General features: G+C 36.7%; 1 protein-coding gene across 1 annotated transcript in view; it reads right to left on the bottom strand.

Annotated features, from left to right (window-relative positions):
- Nucleotides 1–17,514, bottom strand: part of PSMD1 (proteasome 26S subunit, non-ATPase 1) — a 115,479-nt gene that overhangs the window by 97,292 nt on the left and 673 nt on the right. The window contains exons 2-7 of the mRNA XM_008975340.5: nucleotides 13,719–13,762; nucleotides 12,689–12,762; nucleotides 12,335–12,504; nucleotides 7,912–8,117; nucleotides 4,847–4,990; nucleotides 2,602–2,828 (exon numbers count right to left, since the gene is read on the bottom strand). Of these exons, the coding sequence (XP_008973588.2) occupies nucleotides 2,602–2,828; nucleotides 4,847–4,990; nucleotides 7,912–8,117; nucleotides 12,335–12,504; nucleotides 12,689–12,762; nucleotides 13,719–13,762 (865 nt within the window). The remainder of the gene's footprint in view (nucleotides 1–2,601; nucleotides 2,829–4,846; nucleotides 4,991–7,911; nucleotides 8,118–12,334; nucleotides 12,505–12,688; nucleotides 12,763–13,718; nucleotides 13,763–17,514) is intronic.

Below are 17,514 nucleotides of genomic sequence, written 5' to 3'. Positions count from 1 at the left end.
CACAAAAAAATTTAAATAATGAACTAGGTATAGTGGTGCGTGCCTGTAGTCCCAGCTACTCCGGAGGCTGAAGTGGGAAGATTGCTTGAGCCTAGGAGTTTGAGGTTGCAGTGAGCTATGATCGCACCACTGCACCCTAGCCTGGGCAATGGAGAAAGGAAACAGAGTCAGGAGATCCCAAAACAAAAGCCATTATTTTGTATAGTACTACATAAATGCAACAGAAGAGGAAATACTAGAGGGCAGTAAAATTGGAAAAACTATCCTAAACAAGCCTCCTTTGGAAAAGTTTAGAAAAACTAATTTCAGTAAAAATAAGCTACAGAAAAGCATCAAAGTAAAATCTCATAAAATATTAGAAAAAAGTTATTTCAAAACAAGAGAAATTAGGAAAATTACATAAAATATACAAGACTATTACATATTAGAAGTACAAAAACTCAGAAATTAACATGATAGAACTAGAGAAAATCAGAAATAAAAGAGAAAAAATAATAATTTCAGAAATGAAGATTAACTCAGAAGGAACTTGTAACCACCACACATAAGCCTTAAGAAAAGGAGAAGGCAAGAAGAAAGAAAACTTGTTAAATCAAAAATAAATAAGTAGGCCGGGTGTGGTGGCTCACACCTGTAATCCCAGAAGTTTGGGAGGCTGAGGCAAGCGGATCACCTGAGGTCAGGAGTTCGAGACCAGCCTGGCCAATATGGTGAAACTCCGTCTCTACTAACAATATAAAAATTAGCCGGGCATGGTGGCCTGCGCCTGTAGTCCCAGCTACTCAGGAGGCTGAGGCAGGAGAATTGCTTGAACCCAGGAAGGTGGAAGATGCAGTGAGCTGAGATCGTGCCACTGTACTACAGACTAGGTGACAAGACTGAGACTCTGTCTCGAAAATAAATAAATTAATTCTATCCCCCTAAGATTGAAAAAAATTAAAGATGCTGCCTCTTATCACTTCTATAAGTATTGGGAATTCTAGCCAATATAGAAAAAAATGAGAGGGGAAAGGTATAAAAGATTACAAAAGAAGGAGTAAAATGGTCTCTAACTGCAGATGACCAAGATGCCAATAAACAGAATTCTGTAAAAGGATCTACTTTAAAAAATTTACTTAAAAAAATCATTTATAAAGCTATAAATGATTTTATCAAGGTCATAGGATTCAATGTTAGTATATAAAAATCAATTATATTTCTATATACTACCAACAAAAAAAAAATAGAAATTTAAAAATACCACTTCACAACAGCATCAAAAAACAAATTATACTTAGGGATATAAGAACATTAATTTAAGAAAAGATGTGTAAAACCTCTGCACTGAATCTACAAAACACTACTGAGAAAAAAATTAAAAACCTAAGTAAATGAAAAAGATCACCATATTCCTGGATTACAAGATTCAATATTATCAGGATTTCAATGTGCCCCAAATTGAAGATATTCAATACAATCCCAATCAGAACACCCACAGACTTATATAATGCAAAAAATCTACAATAGCCCAAAGAATCTTGAAAAAGAAAAAAGAATCAAAATTGTAGGTCTTACAATACCTGATTGCAAGACTTAGCATAGTTTTAGTAATAAGGAAAGAGGTAGTGATATAAAGAAAAATATAGGCATACCTTTGTTTTACTGCCCTTCAAGGAAGTCTATTGGAGCCACTTTTCCAATAGTATGTGATCACTTTGTCCTTGTGTTACATTTTAGTTAACCTTGCAATATTTAAAACTTTTTAATTATCGTTATATCTGTTATGGTAATCTGTCATCAGTGATCTTTGATATTACCATTGTAGTTGTTTTGGGACACCACGAACCACACCCATATAAAACAGCAAACTCAATCAATAAATGTGTGTGTTCTGACTGCTCCACACACCGGTCATTCCCCCATCTCTCTCCTTCTCCTTGGGACTCCCTATTCCCTGAGACACAACAATATTGAAATTAGGCCAATTAATAACCCTACAATGGCCTCTGAGTGCTTAAGTGAAAGAGAGAGTCCCACATTTCTCAGACACAGATATCAAGTGAAAGAGCGGGCTAGGGGGCTGCCGGCATATACAGGCACAACTAAGACACACAAGTGTTTTTAGTAAGTGATCTAAATGTGTAAAATACAGAAAAATAAAATTTTAATACCATATCAATTTGTACAGAATGCAAATTTCTAATACTATAGAAATTTGTGTATTTAGTTCTAATAAAAGCACAAAAAGCTGAGAATGTTCCTTACTTTCTAAATATCTAACCCAGATATATCTAACCCAAATATCTAAAAGGTAGCCCCGACCTATCCCCACCTGTTTTTTTAAATTTACTTGATTAAATAGTACACATGTTGGCTGGTAGGCCCTCCCTACGAGATAATCACTTCTATTTCTTTCCAGAAGGGTCAATTTCTTCGGTTTTCCTTACTACACCCAGCACAGTACAAAACAGAGCAAACAGCCTAATAAGACTTTACAATCTATGAAAGCTAGTGGCAAAATTTATTTATTCTTAGAATATGCTTCCTATAAATATTCTACCTGTCCCCAAAATGAAATAAAGATTATTCAATTAGTTTTGATGCAGAAAAAGGTACTTATACCTGTCTTTCTCTGATCCCGGAACAGTACCCGTATTAGTGGATCCAGGCACAGAAGCAATAGGGGTGCCAACAGTTCGAAGATTCTGGATTACAGATGACAAAAACTGCTGGCTAGCACTTTCATACAAATCAAAACAAATCTGATATGCCATCAGGAGGTTGTCTTCCTTTACCAGTTTCTCTAAGATATCACTCACAGCCTGAGGATCATCTAAGAAAATTAAGCACTGAAATGGAGATAAAGAACAATTATTCAATAATTAAAAACTTCATCTACAAGGTACTTAAGGAGACAAAATCAACATTATAGAAAACCTTAAAATATAAGCACAGGCAAAGTAGGGCAGACTATCCAGTCTAGCACTCTATTTCTAAACCCAGCACTAGATGAAATTTTTCTAAACATGGCATCTGTCTTCCATAAAAAAATTCATACAAATCATATTTATAACTCTTAATGCTGTGCCTGGTAATCAGCAGTATTCAACACTGGTTGTTGAATGAATCTTGGCTTCTTTAAATCTTATCCATAAGTTATACCTAAGTGCTCCTTAATTTGTTATTTTCTCCCTTACCATATGTTATGGAAGTTACTCATTCATTTAACATACATTGTGTTGTGTTGGGCCAGGACAAGAGACATTAAAATTACCATTTTGAAGCATTTCTCTTACTACTCTTATGATCTGCCATTGTTTTAACAAAATTATCCAACAGTTAGAATTTTTCTTTTAAAAACTCAATTTAAATTTTCTTGTTCCCTTAGGCAGCAAGTAACTCAACTTCAAAATAAACACATTAATCAAAGTTATTATAAATTAAGAACACGAAATAACACAAAATAAGTGGTCAACAATAGGGGAATGATTAAGTAGGGCAAAGTACATACACTGAATGATTACAACAATCAAGTAAGAGGACTCTATGAAGAGTTGGAACATGGAAAAATGTTAAAGACTGTATACAATTAACACTGTTTATCCACAGAGAAAAGAACTTGGTAGCTGGAGCCAAGTAATAGGAAGACTTCATTGTATACCCCATAATTCTTTTTGAATTTTAAATCACATGAACATATTATCTGCTCAAAAATATATTATTTTAAAAATGAACAATAAAGTTTTTAAAAATAATAAAAAGATAAGGAATAAAACAGCTGAAAGAAATAAAATTGCCTCTAAGGAATAAAACTGAAATACAGACAGGAAGAGGGCAGGGAACTACTATTTTTCATGTGAGTTTAAAAAAAAACTATGAAAAATATTTACAAAGAACAAAACTCCGAAAACCTATGTAGAGAAAACTGAAAGGAAATACACTATTAAATACTAAATTGACTTTGGGTGATGTAAAAAATCAAGTTAGAATAGTAAGTTGACTTTGGGTGATTTAAACATGGATATTTTTTCTTCTAGTATTTTGTTTCAAACTTGCTTTAAAAGGGATTGTAAAAAACAGTGTTTTAATCTAAATTTTTAAAGTCTAGAGGATTAAAATACACAGGAGCACATTTTAATGAAGAAACAACAAAATGTGCAATAAAATGCTATGCCCTGAGCAGAATACAAAAAATGTATACAACATAGCAATTATTAAAAAGTAAACCCATGCACACCTCCAGTCAATAAAATACAATATAGTCATTAAAAGAATGCAGTAGATCCACATGTGCGAACAAGTAGGGAAAAACATCTATGTCTTACCTTTGGGAAAAAGCCCAAATGATGGGAAAGAGAAGCCTTACTTTTCATTTTATATATTTTCTGTACCATCTGAATTTTTTTTTTATGTGCAAGCAAATTTATATATAGAAAGAGATAAAGAAAAGATACCCAAATGTTTTGGTGTGTATGGGTAATGAAACCATATATAATTTATACACTTTGAATTCTCTTTAGAATGACATAGTATAGCATAGGCACTGTTTTAATCTTCTAGCTTTTTAAAAAACCTTCGTTATTTCTAAAAATTTCCTTAAATTATTGGATTATTTTCAAAATGAAAAAAGAATACATAGAAAGAAGGTGTTACAACAAAATAGCTTTTTAGTGTTGTGAGATTTAGTTTCTTATTAATAAAAAGGAATATAAAGCACATACCTTATTTTCACAGGGCTGCTGTGAAGATCAGCTGAGATACATGTATAAAGCCATTATAGTAATATAAAGTAATAAAATGTGAAGTGGGATAACATAGCACAGTACAGCGTGGAGCAATGTAATGAAACATAATTTAATGTCATTACCTGACAAACATTGATGAAATCAGGTTTCTCCAAGTTCATGTAGATTTTAACTAGAACTCTTAGTACTTTATTCCGAAACTGTTTATTCTGCATTAAAGACATGCAGAGCTTAAGGCTATAAGCTAACATTCCTGGGACATCATTCTGAAAGAGATAGTTTAAAGATATAATGTTATCTGGTTATTGCAGCATTATGTTTATTTAGAAATTGAATTATTTTAATCTTGCTTCTTTAGCCAATCTAGGAAGCCAATTATTTAAACCCCTTAAGCAATACAAACTTAAGAATTTTAAACCATTTTAGATGAAAATCTTAAGAGAATTACATATTTCCACATCATCATAAAAAATGGATTAAAAATAATATTTAGTGGTACTCAGAATCACTATTACATGAACATAGTATACTATAATAAAGTGATGCTGTTAATTATTATAAAAGATATACAACTGTCCATACACTAAGTAGCTATGTTTTCCAAATGTGTCTGCTGAAGTCTTTCTGCTTCTTATCTTGCTACTAGACTCCCTCATGACTTACTGCCTACACTCACTTGCTGGCCAGGAAACACAACACAGCTCTCAGTGACTCAAGCATTGAGTACTGTCACATCTGTCTGGTGCTCTCCCTACAAGAAAACTTTGATCCAGGCTCTATGTGTTTACTTGGTGATTCTCAAAAGTATCCCCAATATTTGAGACTTCACCCCGTAAAAGGCCTTCAACATAAATTAGCACACTGAAAGCTACAGGAGTGTTTCTCAAAAAGTGAGTTGTGTCTTTCCACTGCGTAATAAAATCAATTTAATGAAGTGTGACTAGCAAATTAAAAAAATAAAAAATACAATTTAAAAATAACAGAGTTATATCACAAGTAGTAAGGGTAGGTATTGGTTTCATAAAGCTTAAATTACATCTATATGTATATGTGCACTGGGATACAAAGAAAGATGCATTTGTTACTCTGCTTTTTTTTTTTAAAAAAAACATTTTTCATTCTTTTACTTTATATATTTATTTGTTTGACTGCTTGTTCCCCTTCTAGATTCCCCAGTGAAGTGTTTGCTTTGGGCAGGAACTTTGTTGGTCTTGTTTGCTACTACAGTAGGTGCTCCTTTATCTGAGAGGACTATGTTCCAGCACCCCCAGCAGATGCCTGAAACCACAAACAGTACCAAACTCTATATAAATTATGCACAAATTTCTGTTTTCTTCTTCACAATTTTATGGATGGAAGATTCATTCTTATGTACATCTTAGCGCAGCCTCAGCACAATTTTTTTTCTTTCCTTATTAATTAAGTTGGGAATTTTCACTTTTTCAATTAAAGGAAGCAGTTTAAGGCTTCTCTTTAGCATATCTAAATTGCCAACATCACTATTTTTGCGCTTTGAGGCCATTACTGAGTAGAATAAGGGTTATCTGAACACAAGCACTGTGATATTGCGACAGTCAATCTGATAAGCAAGGTGGCCACTAAAGTGACTAATAGGCAGTGTACACAGCATAGATCTACTAGGATGATTCACATCCCATGCGGGATGGAAAGAGATGGTGAGAGATTTCATTGTGCTAGTCAGAATGGTGCACAATTTAAGACATGAATTGTTTATTTCTGGAATTTTCTATTTAATATTTTCAGTCTGTAGTTGACTGAAGGTAACTGAAACCACAGAGAGCAAAACCATGGATGAGTGGGGACAATGCACATCTCCAATGCCTAGAACAGTATCTGGCAAACAGTAAGCACTGAAAAAATATTTGTTGAATAAATGAAAGCCAAAAATGTAATCTTACACACGTGAAGACAAGGATGGGCTAAAACTGCACAAAAATGAAATTGAGAGGGAAACAAGGGCCATTATATCACATTATGCCATTCATTCATTCACTCATTTAAACAAATCGTATTATCGATGCTAAACACTGTGTTAGGTTTTGGGGATACAGTGGTGAAAAAGGCACAAATACCTGTCCCGATATAGCTTATGATCTAGTGGGAAAGACAGCTATTAACTATCTACTAATACAATTATCAAGGGATAAACACCATGAAAAAATGTATAGGGCTCCATAAGATTAACAACAGAACTGGACCTAGTCTTTGCTTAGGGGCTGAGGAAGGCATGGGTATTGGGATCAAAGTTCTGCAAACAAGGGATAGTTGAGCTAAGTTTTGAATTGTGAGGAGAAATAAAGCAGGCAAAGAAAGGAATGGAGGGCAGGTGTGGTGGCTCACGCCTATAATCCCAGCACTTTGGGCGGCTGAGACGGGTGGATCACTTGAGGTCAGGAGTTTGAGACCAGCTTGGTCAACATGGTGAAACCCCATCTCTACTAAAAATACAAAAATTAGCTGGGTGTGGTGGCACACGCCTGTAATCCCAGCTATTCAGGAAGCTGAGATGGGAGGATTGCTTGAACCCCGGAGGCAGAGGTTGCAGTAAGCCAAGATTGTGCCACCGCACTCCAGCCTGGTTGACAGAGCGAGACTCCATCTCAAAAAAAAAAGAAAGAAAAAAGAAATGTAAAAAATATCTTTGGAAGGGGGAACGAGGCAGGGTTCATCTAGATGAGAAGATACCAAAATGGCTAGTGTACAGAGAGCTAGCTCATGGAAAGAAATAGCTGGTGAGGCAAAGTAAGCCTGCAGATCAATGTCCATTTTACTCAGCTTTGTACCTTTCTGACCACTTTGGTTGGTGACTTAAATTGTCTTAATTATTGCAAACACCGCAAACCAGGAATCTAGCTGAGTAGTTTTAACCCTAATAAATGCATTAAAATAGTAGTTTATTGTCTTCTTAAAAAGGGCAGAGTAATTAATACAACTTCCCCATGCAAGACTTCAAAGGATTATGTGGTAAGATAAAAGCAGATATTCCATGAACACAAAACACAACCAAGGTTCATACATAAATATGAAAATAAAATATTTGGCAAAAGATCACCTGCTATTTCTAAACTAGATTTTCTTTTCACTGCCTATGAAAGTTTCAGTTTGAATAACTTGCTTTGCTGATTCCCTATCAACAATAATTTCTAAAATAACATCATCTACCTACCGACTCCAGTATGGTCTTTTCAAAGACGTCCAGTCTTCGTGTCTCCAGAGCAATGCCAATAGCCTGTTTATACTTGTGATCATCTAGACATCGCTGGAACATTTTATTTACGATGCCTTCCAATCTCTGGTCAATTGGTTTTTTTTCTCCTTCAGGCAAATCTGCATTTTCCACACATTGTTTGGTGTAGTGATCAATGCATTTTGCTGTTGAAGAAATAAAATAACTGATTATCTTGTAAATTGGGTTAAACTATCAGAAAGGGCAATGCCTATATTTATAATCATATATACTTATGGGATGACTATAAAGCAATAAGCAAATTTTGAAATGCTAGAACTTATGCATTTGAATACTGTTCTCCCATAATATTTACACTGGAGAACTACACATTAATTCCAATCCAGTTGACATTATTCAAAACATTTCTATCTGCCAGGTGTGGTAGTGCTCACCCACAGTCCCAGCTACTTGGCAGGCTGAGGCAGAAGGATCACATGAGCCCAGGAGTTCAAGGCCAGCCTGAGCACCACAATGGGACCCTGTCTCTTATTTAATTTATTTTTAAAGTTTCTATCTTGTTACTCCATTTTGATCAAAATTCTATTACTCTACCCGATTAAGCTGCTTATTCAAAAGAATTGGCTACAAATAGCTGCTGCTTCACTTTCAAAAAACAAACATTTGCCATTGCTGAAGATATTTTAAAAGGCCTATTATAGCAATTATCACATAGTAGTATATCGGACTTCTTTGCATTAATGAAACTATTAGCAACCTGAGAGTAAGAACTATGTCCAAATCGTCTCTGTGGGGTAATGGGGAAATGACTTGAAATGTGCCACAAGTTTAAAAGGCAGCTCCAAAGATTTCCAAAAACTTTTCCAGCAACTGTAGCAGATCCTTTGAAAAACAGTCCTATGTCACTTAATGACAGTAATACATTCTGGAAAACACATCTTTAGGTGATTTCATCATTGTGCAAACATCATGGAGTGAACTTACACAAACCTAGATGTTATATAACCTACTACATACCTAGGCTATATGGTATGGCCTAGTGCTTCTAGGCTGCAAACCTGTATAGCATATTACTGTATTGAATACTATAGGCAATAGCATTTGTGTCTAAACACAGAAAAGGTACAGTAAAAATATGGTATTGTACTCTTATGGGACATCTGTTGTCTATGCAGTCTGTCATTATGTGATTCCTGACTCTATTTATTGTCTCAATGTGAGGTAGGTGGAACCTATTTCTCCCAAGAAGGTGTCTGAAAATTCATGCAAAAGTGTTTGTGCCCAATTTAGCTTCCATATTTCACAACGATTTGGGTGCACGGAAGGGAGGGTGTGACATACTGAAGGATATCAATAGCACACCTGATAAGAAACATTTGTTTGCAATTTAGTTACATTTCTTTGCAATCACACCTTAAACTTTCTAAGTACAACCAAAAGAAGGACATTTCCCTAAGCCTTCCACCTTCATAAGGAAGATAAAACAGTCACCCTGGCCGGGCGCGGTGGCCCACGCCTGTAATCCCAGCACTTTGGGAGGCCGAGGCGGGTGGATCACGAGGTCAGGAGATCGAGATCATCCTGGCTAATACGGTGAAACCCCGTCTCTACTAAAAATACAAAAAATTAGCCGGGTGAGGTGGCAGGCGCCTGTAGTCCCAGCTACTAGGGAGGCTGAGGCAGGAGAATGGCGTGAACCCGGGAGGTGGAGGTTCCAGTGAGCCGAGATCGTGCCACTGCACTCCAGCCTGGGCGACAGAGCGAGACTCTGTCTCAAAACAAAAAACAAAAAACAAAAAAACAAAACAAAAAAAAAAACCCAGTCACCCAAGAGGAATGACATATACATTAATTATCCTCTCCATAATTCATTGGCTTGTTTCTTTCCCTTTCAAAGATAAGTAAGAAGATGAGGGCAAGATTTATTAGTTACAAACCATAGCCCCAAGAAATAAAAATAATTTTAACTAGCATAAATGATTGCTGGCCTACTAGATGACCCGGGTTAAATGGGTCTATATCTTGAAGGAAGCAGAGGACTTTTATAAATTGGAATATACTACATTCAAGATTCAGGTGGAACCATGAAGGTTCAGGTACAGTTAATAAGAACATAGTGGGTTGGGTCAGTGGCTCACATCTGTAATCCCAAAATCTTGGGAAGCCGAGGCAAGTGGATCACTTGAGGCCAGGAGTTTAAGACCAGCCTGGCCAACATGGCAAAACCCCATTTCTACAATACAAAAATTAGCCAGGTGTGGTAGTGTGCACCTGTCATCCCAGCTACTTGGGAGGCTGAGGCACGAGAATCACTTGAACCAGGGAGGTGGAGGTTGCAGCGAGCCAAGATCGTGCCATTGCACTCCAGCCCGGGCAACAGAGAAAAACTGCCAAAAAACAAACAGACAAACAAAAAAACACAGTGGATGTTATAATGCAAAATAGACCTTAAAGAATTCCAGTTGTTGAAAATGTCCACCAGGCCCTAATGTGAGCTTTTTGAACCAACTGTAGCTAAGTGAGGAAACATTACCCCTACCCCATCAGAGAGGAACCTCAAAATTAGAACATTTGGGGAATTTTCCTTAGATTATATAACTGAAGGGGAAAAATGTATGTCCCAGGTTTCAAATGAGATTCATGTTCTCATTCACCAGGTTTGCATATATGTCATAAATATATCCCAGGTTTATGTTATAACTAAAACTCAGCCTCATTTCCTGCTAAAGCCTTGTCATAACTTGGAGATTTATGAGTCCTGGATTTTCTGGAGGTACTGTTTACGATATTCATTAAGACGCTAGGAAGCCTTATCCAAATTCTATTTTGTATAGCCCCTCATGAATCTCACTGACATCTTAAAAAATGTGCCCTACAAAACTAGAGGAAGGGTGAACCCCACTTTTAAATAGATAAATGCAAACAGAACTGGTCTACTGATCAAAACTCACCTTCCAAAGGTAAAATGATACAGTGTTTAGAAGGCATCTACCATGCCATAGCACTTCATACCAACAGTCCAGTTTAAAAGCACAATTTGTACAATGGTGGCATTTTAAGCATTTGTAGATCACTGTTGTAAAAAACCATAAACCTTCATTAAAGAAAAAAAAAAGGCTGGCTGTGGTGGCTCACGCCTGTTAATTCCAACACTTTGGGAGGCCAAAGCAGGAGAACTGCTTGAGGCCAGGAGTTTGAGAACACCCTGGTCAACACAGTGAGATTCTGCCCTGTTTTCAAAAAAAAAAATTCATCAAATAAAAGAGATAAGTAAGGTATTTCACCCCCTGCTTCTAGCTTAAAGTGAAGAAAGTAGTCTAGTTTCAAATAATACGGTCCATCCTTTTAAGCCATCGGTTCTTCCCACTGGATTCACAGATGACAGCTCAATTCAATGAGCCTCCAACAGCAATAAAGTAACTTGCAAAATTTTCATATCATCATAGCAAAAACTTTAAAAACATGAACACAGAATCCCAAGGACAGTTGATGGTACCTCTATCAACCCCCTTGTGCAGCACTTCCCAATTTCTAAAAGAGAATACCAACTTCCTCCTTGTAAGTGTTCAAGTGAATAATACAGACCTTCTACTAATCAGCAATGTGAAATATCTACACTGCACACTCCTGACAGAACATGCCCTTGAGCTCTCTGTACTATGAATCCAAAGTTTGATAAACACATGTCTGAAGGGTATGCAGTCCCTTCTTTCATTTACTACATCAAGAGTTTTCAAGCATTTTTTTACGCTATAAAATCTTTGTATCAAATCTTACATAACTAGTTGAATTTACAACTCTGGTGGAAATATGTGTCAGAGAATTCAAAGCCTTGCCTGTGTGTTATCCCCTTCCTTCAAAAATAAGGAAACAAGTAAGAAAACAACGGTTACAAATAGAAACAGTATGGGTTTTGGAGTGAGTAAAACCAGGTTTTAAATTTTATCCTTCTATTTAATAACCATGTCTTTATCATCTCAAAATCCAAGTTGTCTCATCTGTAAAACGGCTAGCTCCTTCCTCATGGGGTAGCTGTGGAATAAACCATGGTATGCAGAATGACTAGCACGGTGCCTAGCACAATGCAGATACTAAATAATGGTTTCCTGTATTCGAAAAAACTACATAAACTGGTACCACTTGTTACTCATAGTAATCTGATTTAATCTTTTCCTCTAACAGTATGCTCACTGGACTGGTGATCATCATAACCACTGAGAACCAGCACTCAGTTGAAGGGCAGATCTAAAAACTCAGCTTGCATAAAATCATTATAGAAAGATTATGAACTTCCAGTTAAAATGAAATTTGGCAACATCAAATTCAGGAAAAAAGCTTCTATGTGCACTACAGCAAGAAAGAAGCTGACAAGATAAAGCCTTACCAGATAGACGATAATTACCTATAATAGTTTCCACATATTCAGAGTTATCGTTGACATTGAAGAGGTCCCCTGCTCCAAGAGCATAATTCAGAGACTCCTCAAAAGCCCCCAGGTGATAAAATACTTTAGATGCCACTAAGGCTGCAAACTGCCGACTCCGGAAACCTTCATCTTCGTATAAAACCTCTCTGAAAGAAATTAGGAAGTACAGGTCTAGTTCAAACTGTGGTTTTCCCTAAAAATCCCAAATCTAAATATTCAAGCCACAATTCAGTTAACGGCAAATTTCTAAATGAATCAATAAGCCACAAGACCCACATTCACAATTAAATTTGATCCATCTTATTCTGATTTATAAAAATAATTTCTTACATTTTGTCTACGGACTCGGAAATTTCTGCCCAGAAGTCATTAACAACTGCATTCAATTTGTGTAGTGCAAATTCCTGTAAAAGATAACCAAAATCCTATTTTGAGATAGACTTATCATTACACTTCCTTAAAAAATTCTTTTCAGCAAATCAATGATCAAATCCTCAGTAATATTTACTCAAACTTTTACTCTATGACAAATATAAAAATTTACCAACTTACACTTTTTCTTGAGTTTACACATTTCTTTTCTGTTTTCAATCATCAACATTTTTCTTCTTTGAATATAAACAATAAACTCCAGGTTGCTGGTTTAGATGTAAAGGAATCAAGTATCTAGAGCCACCAGAAGGACATTCCAAATTTTCATCAAATAAAAAACTTTAAATATGTGAAACAGAAGCAACAACTTTTTGTGTTTTCTGTTGATGATGAAACTGGGGCGGGGGAAGCGGAAGGTGTGGTGGCTCAGACCCGTAATCCCAGTACTTTGGGAGGTCAAGGCGGGGGGATCACTTGAGCCCAGGAGCAGGAGTTTGAGATCAACCTGGACAACACAGTGAGACCCCATCACAACAAAAAATTTTAAAAAATTTAAAATTTTAAAAATTTAAAAATCAGTGGTGGTGCATGCCTACAGTCCTAGCTACTTGGGAGGCTGAGGTGGGAGGATCATTTGAGTGTAGGAGGTCAAGGCTGCAGTGAACCATGACCACACACTGCACTCTAGCCTGGGTGATAAAGCGAGACTCTGTCTCAAAAAAGGAAAAAGATTAAAAAAAGAAAAAAAAGAAAGAAATTAGGGGGCTATTCAAGTGTCGTAACGAGGTTTATTTGTCTTAGCTTTGTTAAACTCAAGGGAAACCAACTGCTGTGGCCAAAATACTGTCCTCTCTGGCTAGGTTACAATAACTGGGTACAAGCCAGCTAGGACAGCAACTTTAAATGATGGAAGATTACAGATATCACTAAATTCAAAAGGCTTCACGGTATTCACACTAAGCCTAGTTACTTATTCTTCAATTCATACCTTAAGCTGTGGTTCATCTTCATCCAGAAGAGAAATAATTCCAGCTATGAGAAAAAAGATGTAACATGATTATGAAACACATTCTCACTAAAGTGGAAATTAATACCTGGTCAAAAATACATGATGGCTGAAAAACAATTTTTTTGAGGCGTAACTTCTCCAGGGGAATGATTATTTTTCTTTGAAAGTGTAAAGGTTTATATCTCAAGTTTAAGACTTAACTATATTATCAAACCCTCATGGCACCACATATATTACATCATTTGCCTAATTCAATGGTTTTCAGTGTGGTCCCTGGACTAACAGCATTGCCTGGGAACCTGTTAGAAATACACATTCTCGGCCCCATTCCAGACCTACTGAATCACAAATTATGAGGATGGGGCCCAGTACTGTGATTCTTTTGCTCACTATAGTTTGAGAACCATTGGCCTAATTTACTGATTAAAATGGGAAACTTTCCTATACAATTTTAGAATAAAATTATTCATACAAAATAAATCAACAGTTATAAGATTATTTACAAAAATGGGAGCATTTAGTCATCAACTCAACAAGGTAAAATACTTCAATTATTTCAAGGTGTGTATATTATGGCACCTCTTTCCTATCACAAGTAACCTGGGTTTTACCAAATAATGAACAATCATACTCATTCTGAATTCAATTACCCAAGCACAGTGTTCTCCATATGGCTTCTCTTAGCTTCAAGGTATTACCACTAACATAGGAGAGTAAAAGGAATAATTGTCCTCTCCAAAAGAACACACCTTGAAATATAGTCAAAGGTTAAAGGGATTACTGGAAAAATGATATGGGAAATTATTGTACTAAGACCACAAAGGAAACCACTCTCAAATGCTTTCCATGTGGGTTTTAAAATCATTCCAGAACACCGAGTTGAAACTGTGGTTTGATTAAAAAGTGTCAAGGCAACTTAGTTAGATGTAGCCATTTCTAATTGACAAGTATAGGTTTGCCAAATAGCTTAAGCAATCTTTAGGAAGCCACACAGGAAAAGATACAAAATTTACCAAGCAAAACTAAAGTAGCATAAAAGCAGATATAAAGAACCTCTTGGTACTCTAGGTTGGTATGACAAGTCCAGAACAGAGAATCTGAATGGACAGCACAGGGAACAGATAAATTTCAAAATTCAATCAGTGAAAAAGAAAAAATTGCAAACTAGTGATGTGGAGTAAGATGACAGGCCAGAATGCTTTAAATGTAGAACAGATCTTAAATAACAGAACACTTAATACTAAAACTGCTACCTATCCTCAATCAATGTATTTGAACGGCTTTTACCAAAAAGGGAGATGGATTTTTATATTCTCTGGTTTGGTTTCACTTATGACTAACTGGTTACATGGTTGTCCTGGCTTGGAAACTCAGCCTCTGGCCATGGACCAGAACTAAATCAAATACTCTACACTCCATACATTAGTATTTCCCATCTTAAAAACAAAACAGAACTCTCTTCTGGAGAGGGGAGAGAATGGGAAAGGCCTAAGGATGCTAAAAGCCTCTTATGCCGTTATAGGAACTGAGCAGATATTGGTCTAAAACTGCTGAATCAATTGACAGAAATATTTGGATATTTATTTACAAATACGGAGGTATGTTCCAGAAGACACAGCTTAAAAGTTGGGAATACCTGCCTCTGGGGATCAGGAAAGGGAAAGTGAGGTGGGGGACTATTGTTTTAAAGCTTTTTAGCACAACTTTCCTTTATGTGTCTGTATTATGTTTAAAAAAGAAAACACCAACCCACTCAATTTCACATCTCCCGCCTGGAAGCACCTCTCTCTCTCTCTCCATTCCCCTGCATAGTCAAACCTCTTGAAAAAAACTAATAGAACATGTTGACCTCTTATTCACCACCGTATGGTGGTGCCTAGCAACTGCCTGGTCAATAAATGAATGAACAAACTGACTAATCCACACCAGAACCATGAGACTAGCCTGTTTAGCACCTGGGACAAATTCTAAGCCAACATGAGCCATAGGACAGAAAACAAAGTGACAAAAGATTTGGAACAGAAGTTGACAAGTAATCCAATAAACTTAAATGGCAGTAATAAATATACACTATATGATCATCACAGAATCTCAGGATAGGACCTCAAAAATTATTAGTTTTGCCACCTTAAAGAGGCTTAAAGTCTATTATATTGTCACCAAGTGCTTTTTCCGCCTCTACTTTAAAAACTCAAGGGACTGATTAATTGCTTTGACTGGCTGACTGAGCTCTTCAGTCAAGACATACTTTTGAATTTCTGCCATGCTCTCAGCAGTATTCTAAGAATTGTGAAAACAAGCTTCCTGCTCAAAATTCTACCAGAGAGAGAGAGAGAGAGAGACAGTGATCAGGCAAGTAAACAAACAAGGCAATTACAGAGCTGTGGTGGAGGGAGAGTAAGCGTGTTTTAATAGAATGATCAGGGAAGGATAACATTTGAGTTGAGACGAAAGATTGAGAAGCTAAGGGAAAATCTGAGGAAGAGAAGACTAGAAAGGAACAGAATGTGCCAGGGCCCCGAGATAGGAGAGAAACTGACATATTCAAGGAACAAAAAGTCCAGTGTGATTAGGATGTATTGAGTGAAGAAGACAGTACTACAAGACAAGGCGGGAATCAGATCATGTGGGTCCTTGGTTAAGAGTCTGGATTTTACTGTATGCCAGGGGTGTCCAACCTTTTGGCTCCCCTGGGCCACAATGGAAGAAGTGTCTTGGGGCATACATAAAATACACTAACACTAATGATAGCTAATGAGCTAAAAAAAAAAAAAAAAAAAGGTTTGTATATAATTTTCACCATGTCCACCACCACAGTAAGAAAAAAGGTCCTCGAATTCAAAGGGTTGGACACGGCTGCTGTAAACACAATGGAAGCACTGGTGGACTGTAAGCAAAGAAGAATTATGTGATTGAAGTTTTAAAAAGCGTAGTCCACAAGAAAAACGGGCTGTACGGAGGTAATGGTCGAAAACAAAGCCTTAAGGCTGATATAGTAACCCAGACAAGAGATGAAGGTGGTTTGGGCCAAGTTAGAAGAAACATTGGTAATGGATGGATTTGAAATAGAATGAGGCCTACAGGTGGCAAGAAACTGAGTGTTTATTTGATCTTTACAAAGCTCTGACTGGAAAAACTTCCTGATACTGAACTAAAATTCATCTCGCGATCACTTGTATCTCTTGGGGACAAAAAGTCTTATTTCAGGTACAAGTGACAGCTCTTCAAATGTTTGAAAGTAACTACGTCTCCCAGTATCTCCAACGATCTCCTTAACCAATCCTCATAAAAATAAAGTTTTGATCGCCTTACCATCCAGATTACTGTCTTCTGCTCACCAGTTTGTTTACAATAAAATGCTTTTTTTGTGGGTCAAGCACAGAGTAAGAAAATGAGAAAAGGGTATGTAAACAGGCAACGGAAAAAAGCACCAAGGCTCTGGACAGCTATATGCAAGTCAATCTGTAACGGGGAGCTTGTCTCCAATTGAAACTTGATCTCTGTAACTTACTCCATTGCAAATGTCACTACGTGAATCTACCTATGCAATGGTTTGCGCGTATGAAACCTGCTCCGCAGATCCATCCATTCTTTCTTGAATGTACAGTCAACAGACTGAGCACATAACCTCGAAAGGGTATAAGTAAGCTCTCAGTATAAAGGTATCTCCAGGGCGTCTTTAGGGTCTTCGCCGAACCCAAAAGTTCTCTGGGTGTTTTGAATGAACACCCTTGGATCGGACCCAGAAATGACCCACCTCAAACCTAATTTCGGG

Source organism: Pan paniscus, chromosome 13, assembly GCF_029289425.2.
Source record: "Pan paniscus chromosome 13, NHGRI_mPanPan1-v2.0_pri, whole genome shotgun sequence".
NCBI classification, from domain to species: Eukaryota; Metazoa; Chordata; class Mammalia; order Primates; family Hominidae; genus Pan; species Pan paniscus.
Note: the sequence above shows the minus strand (reverse complement) of the source record. Positions and strands in the feature narration are given on the sequence as shown.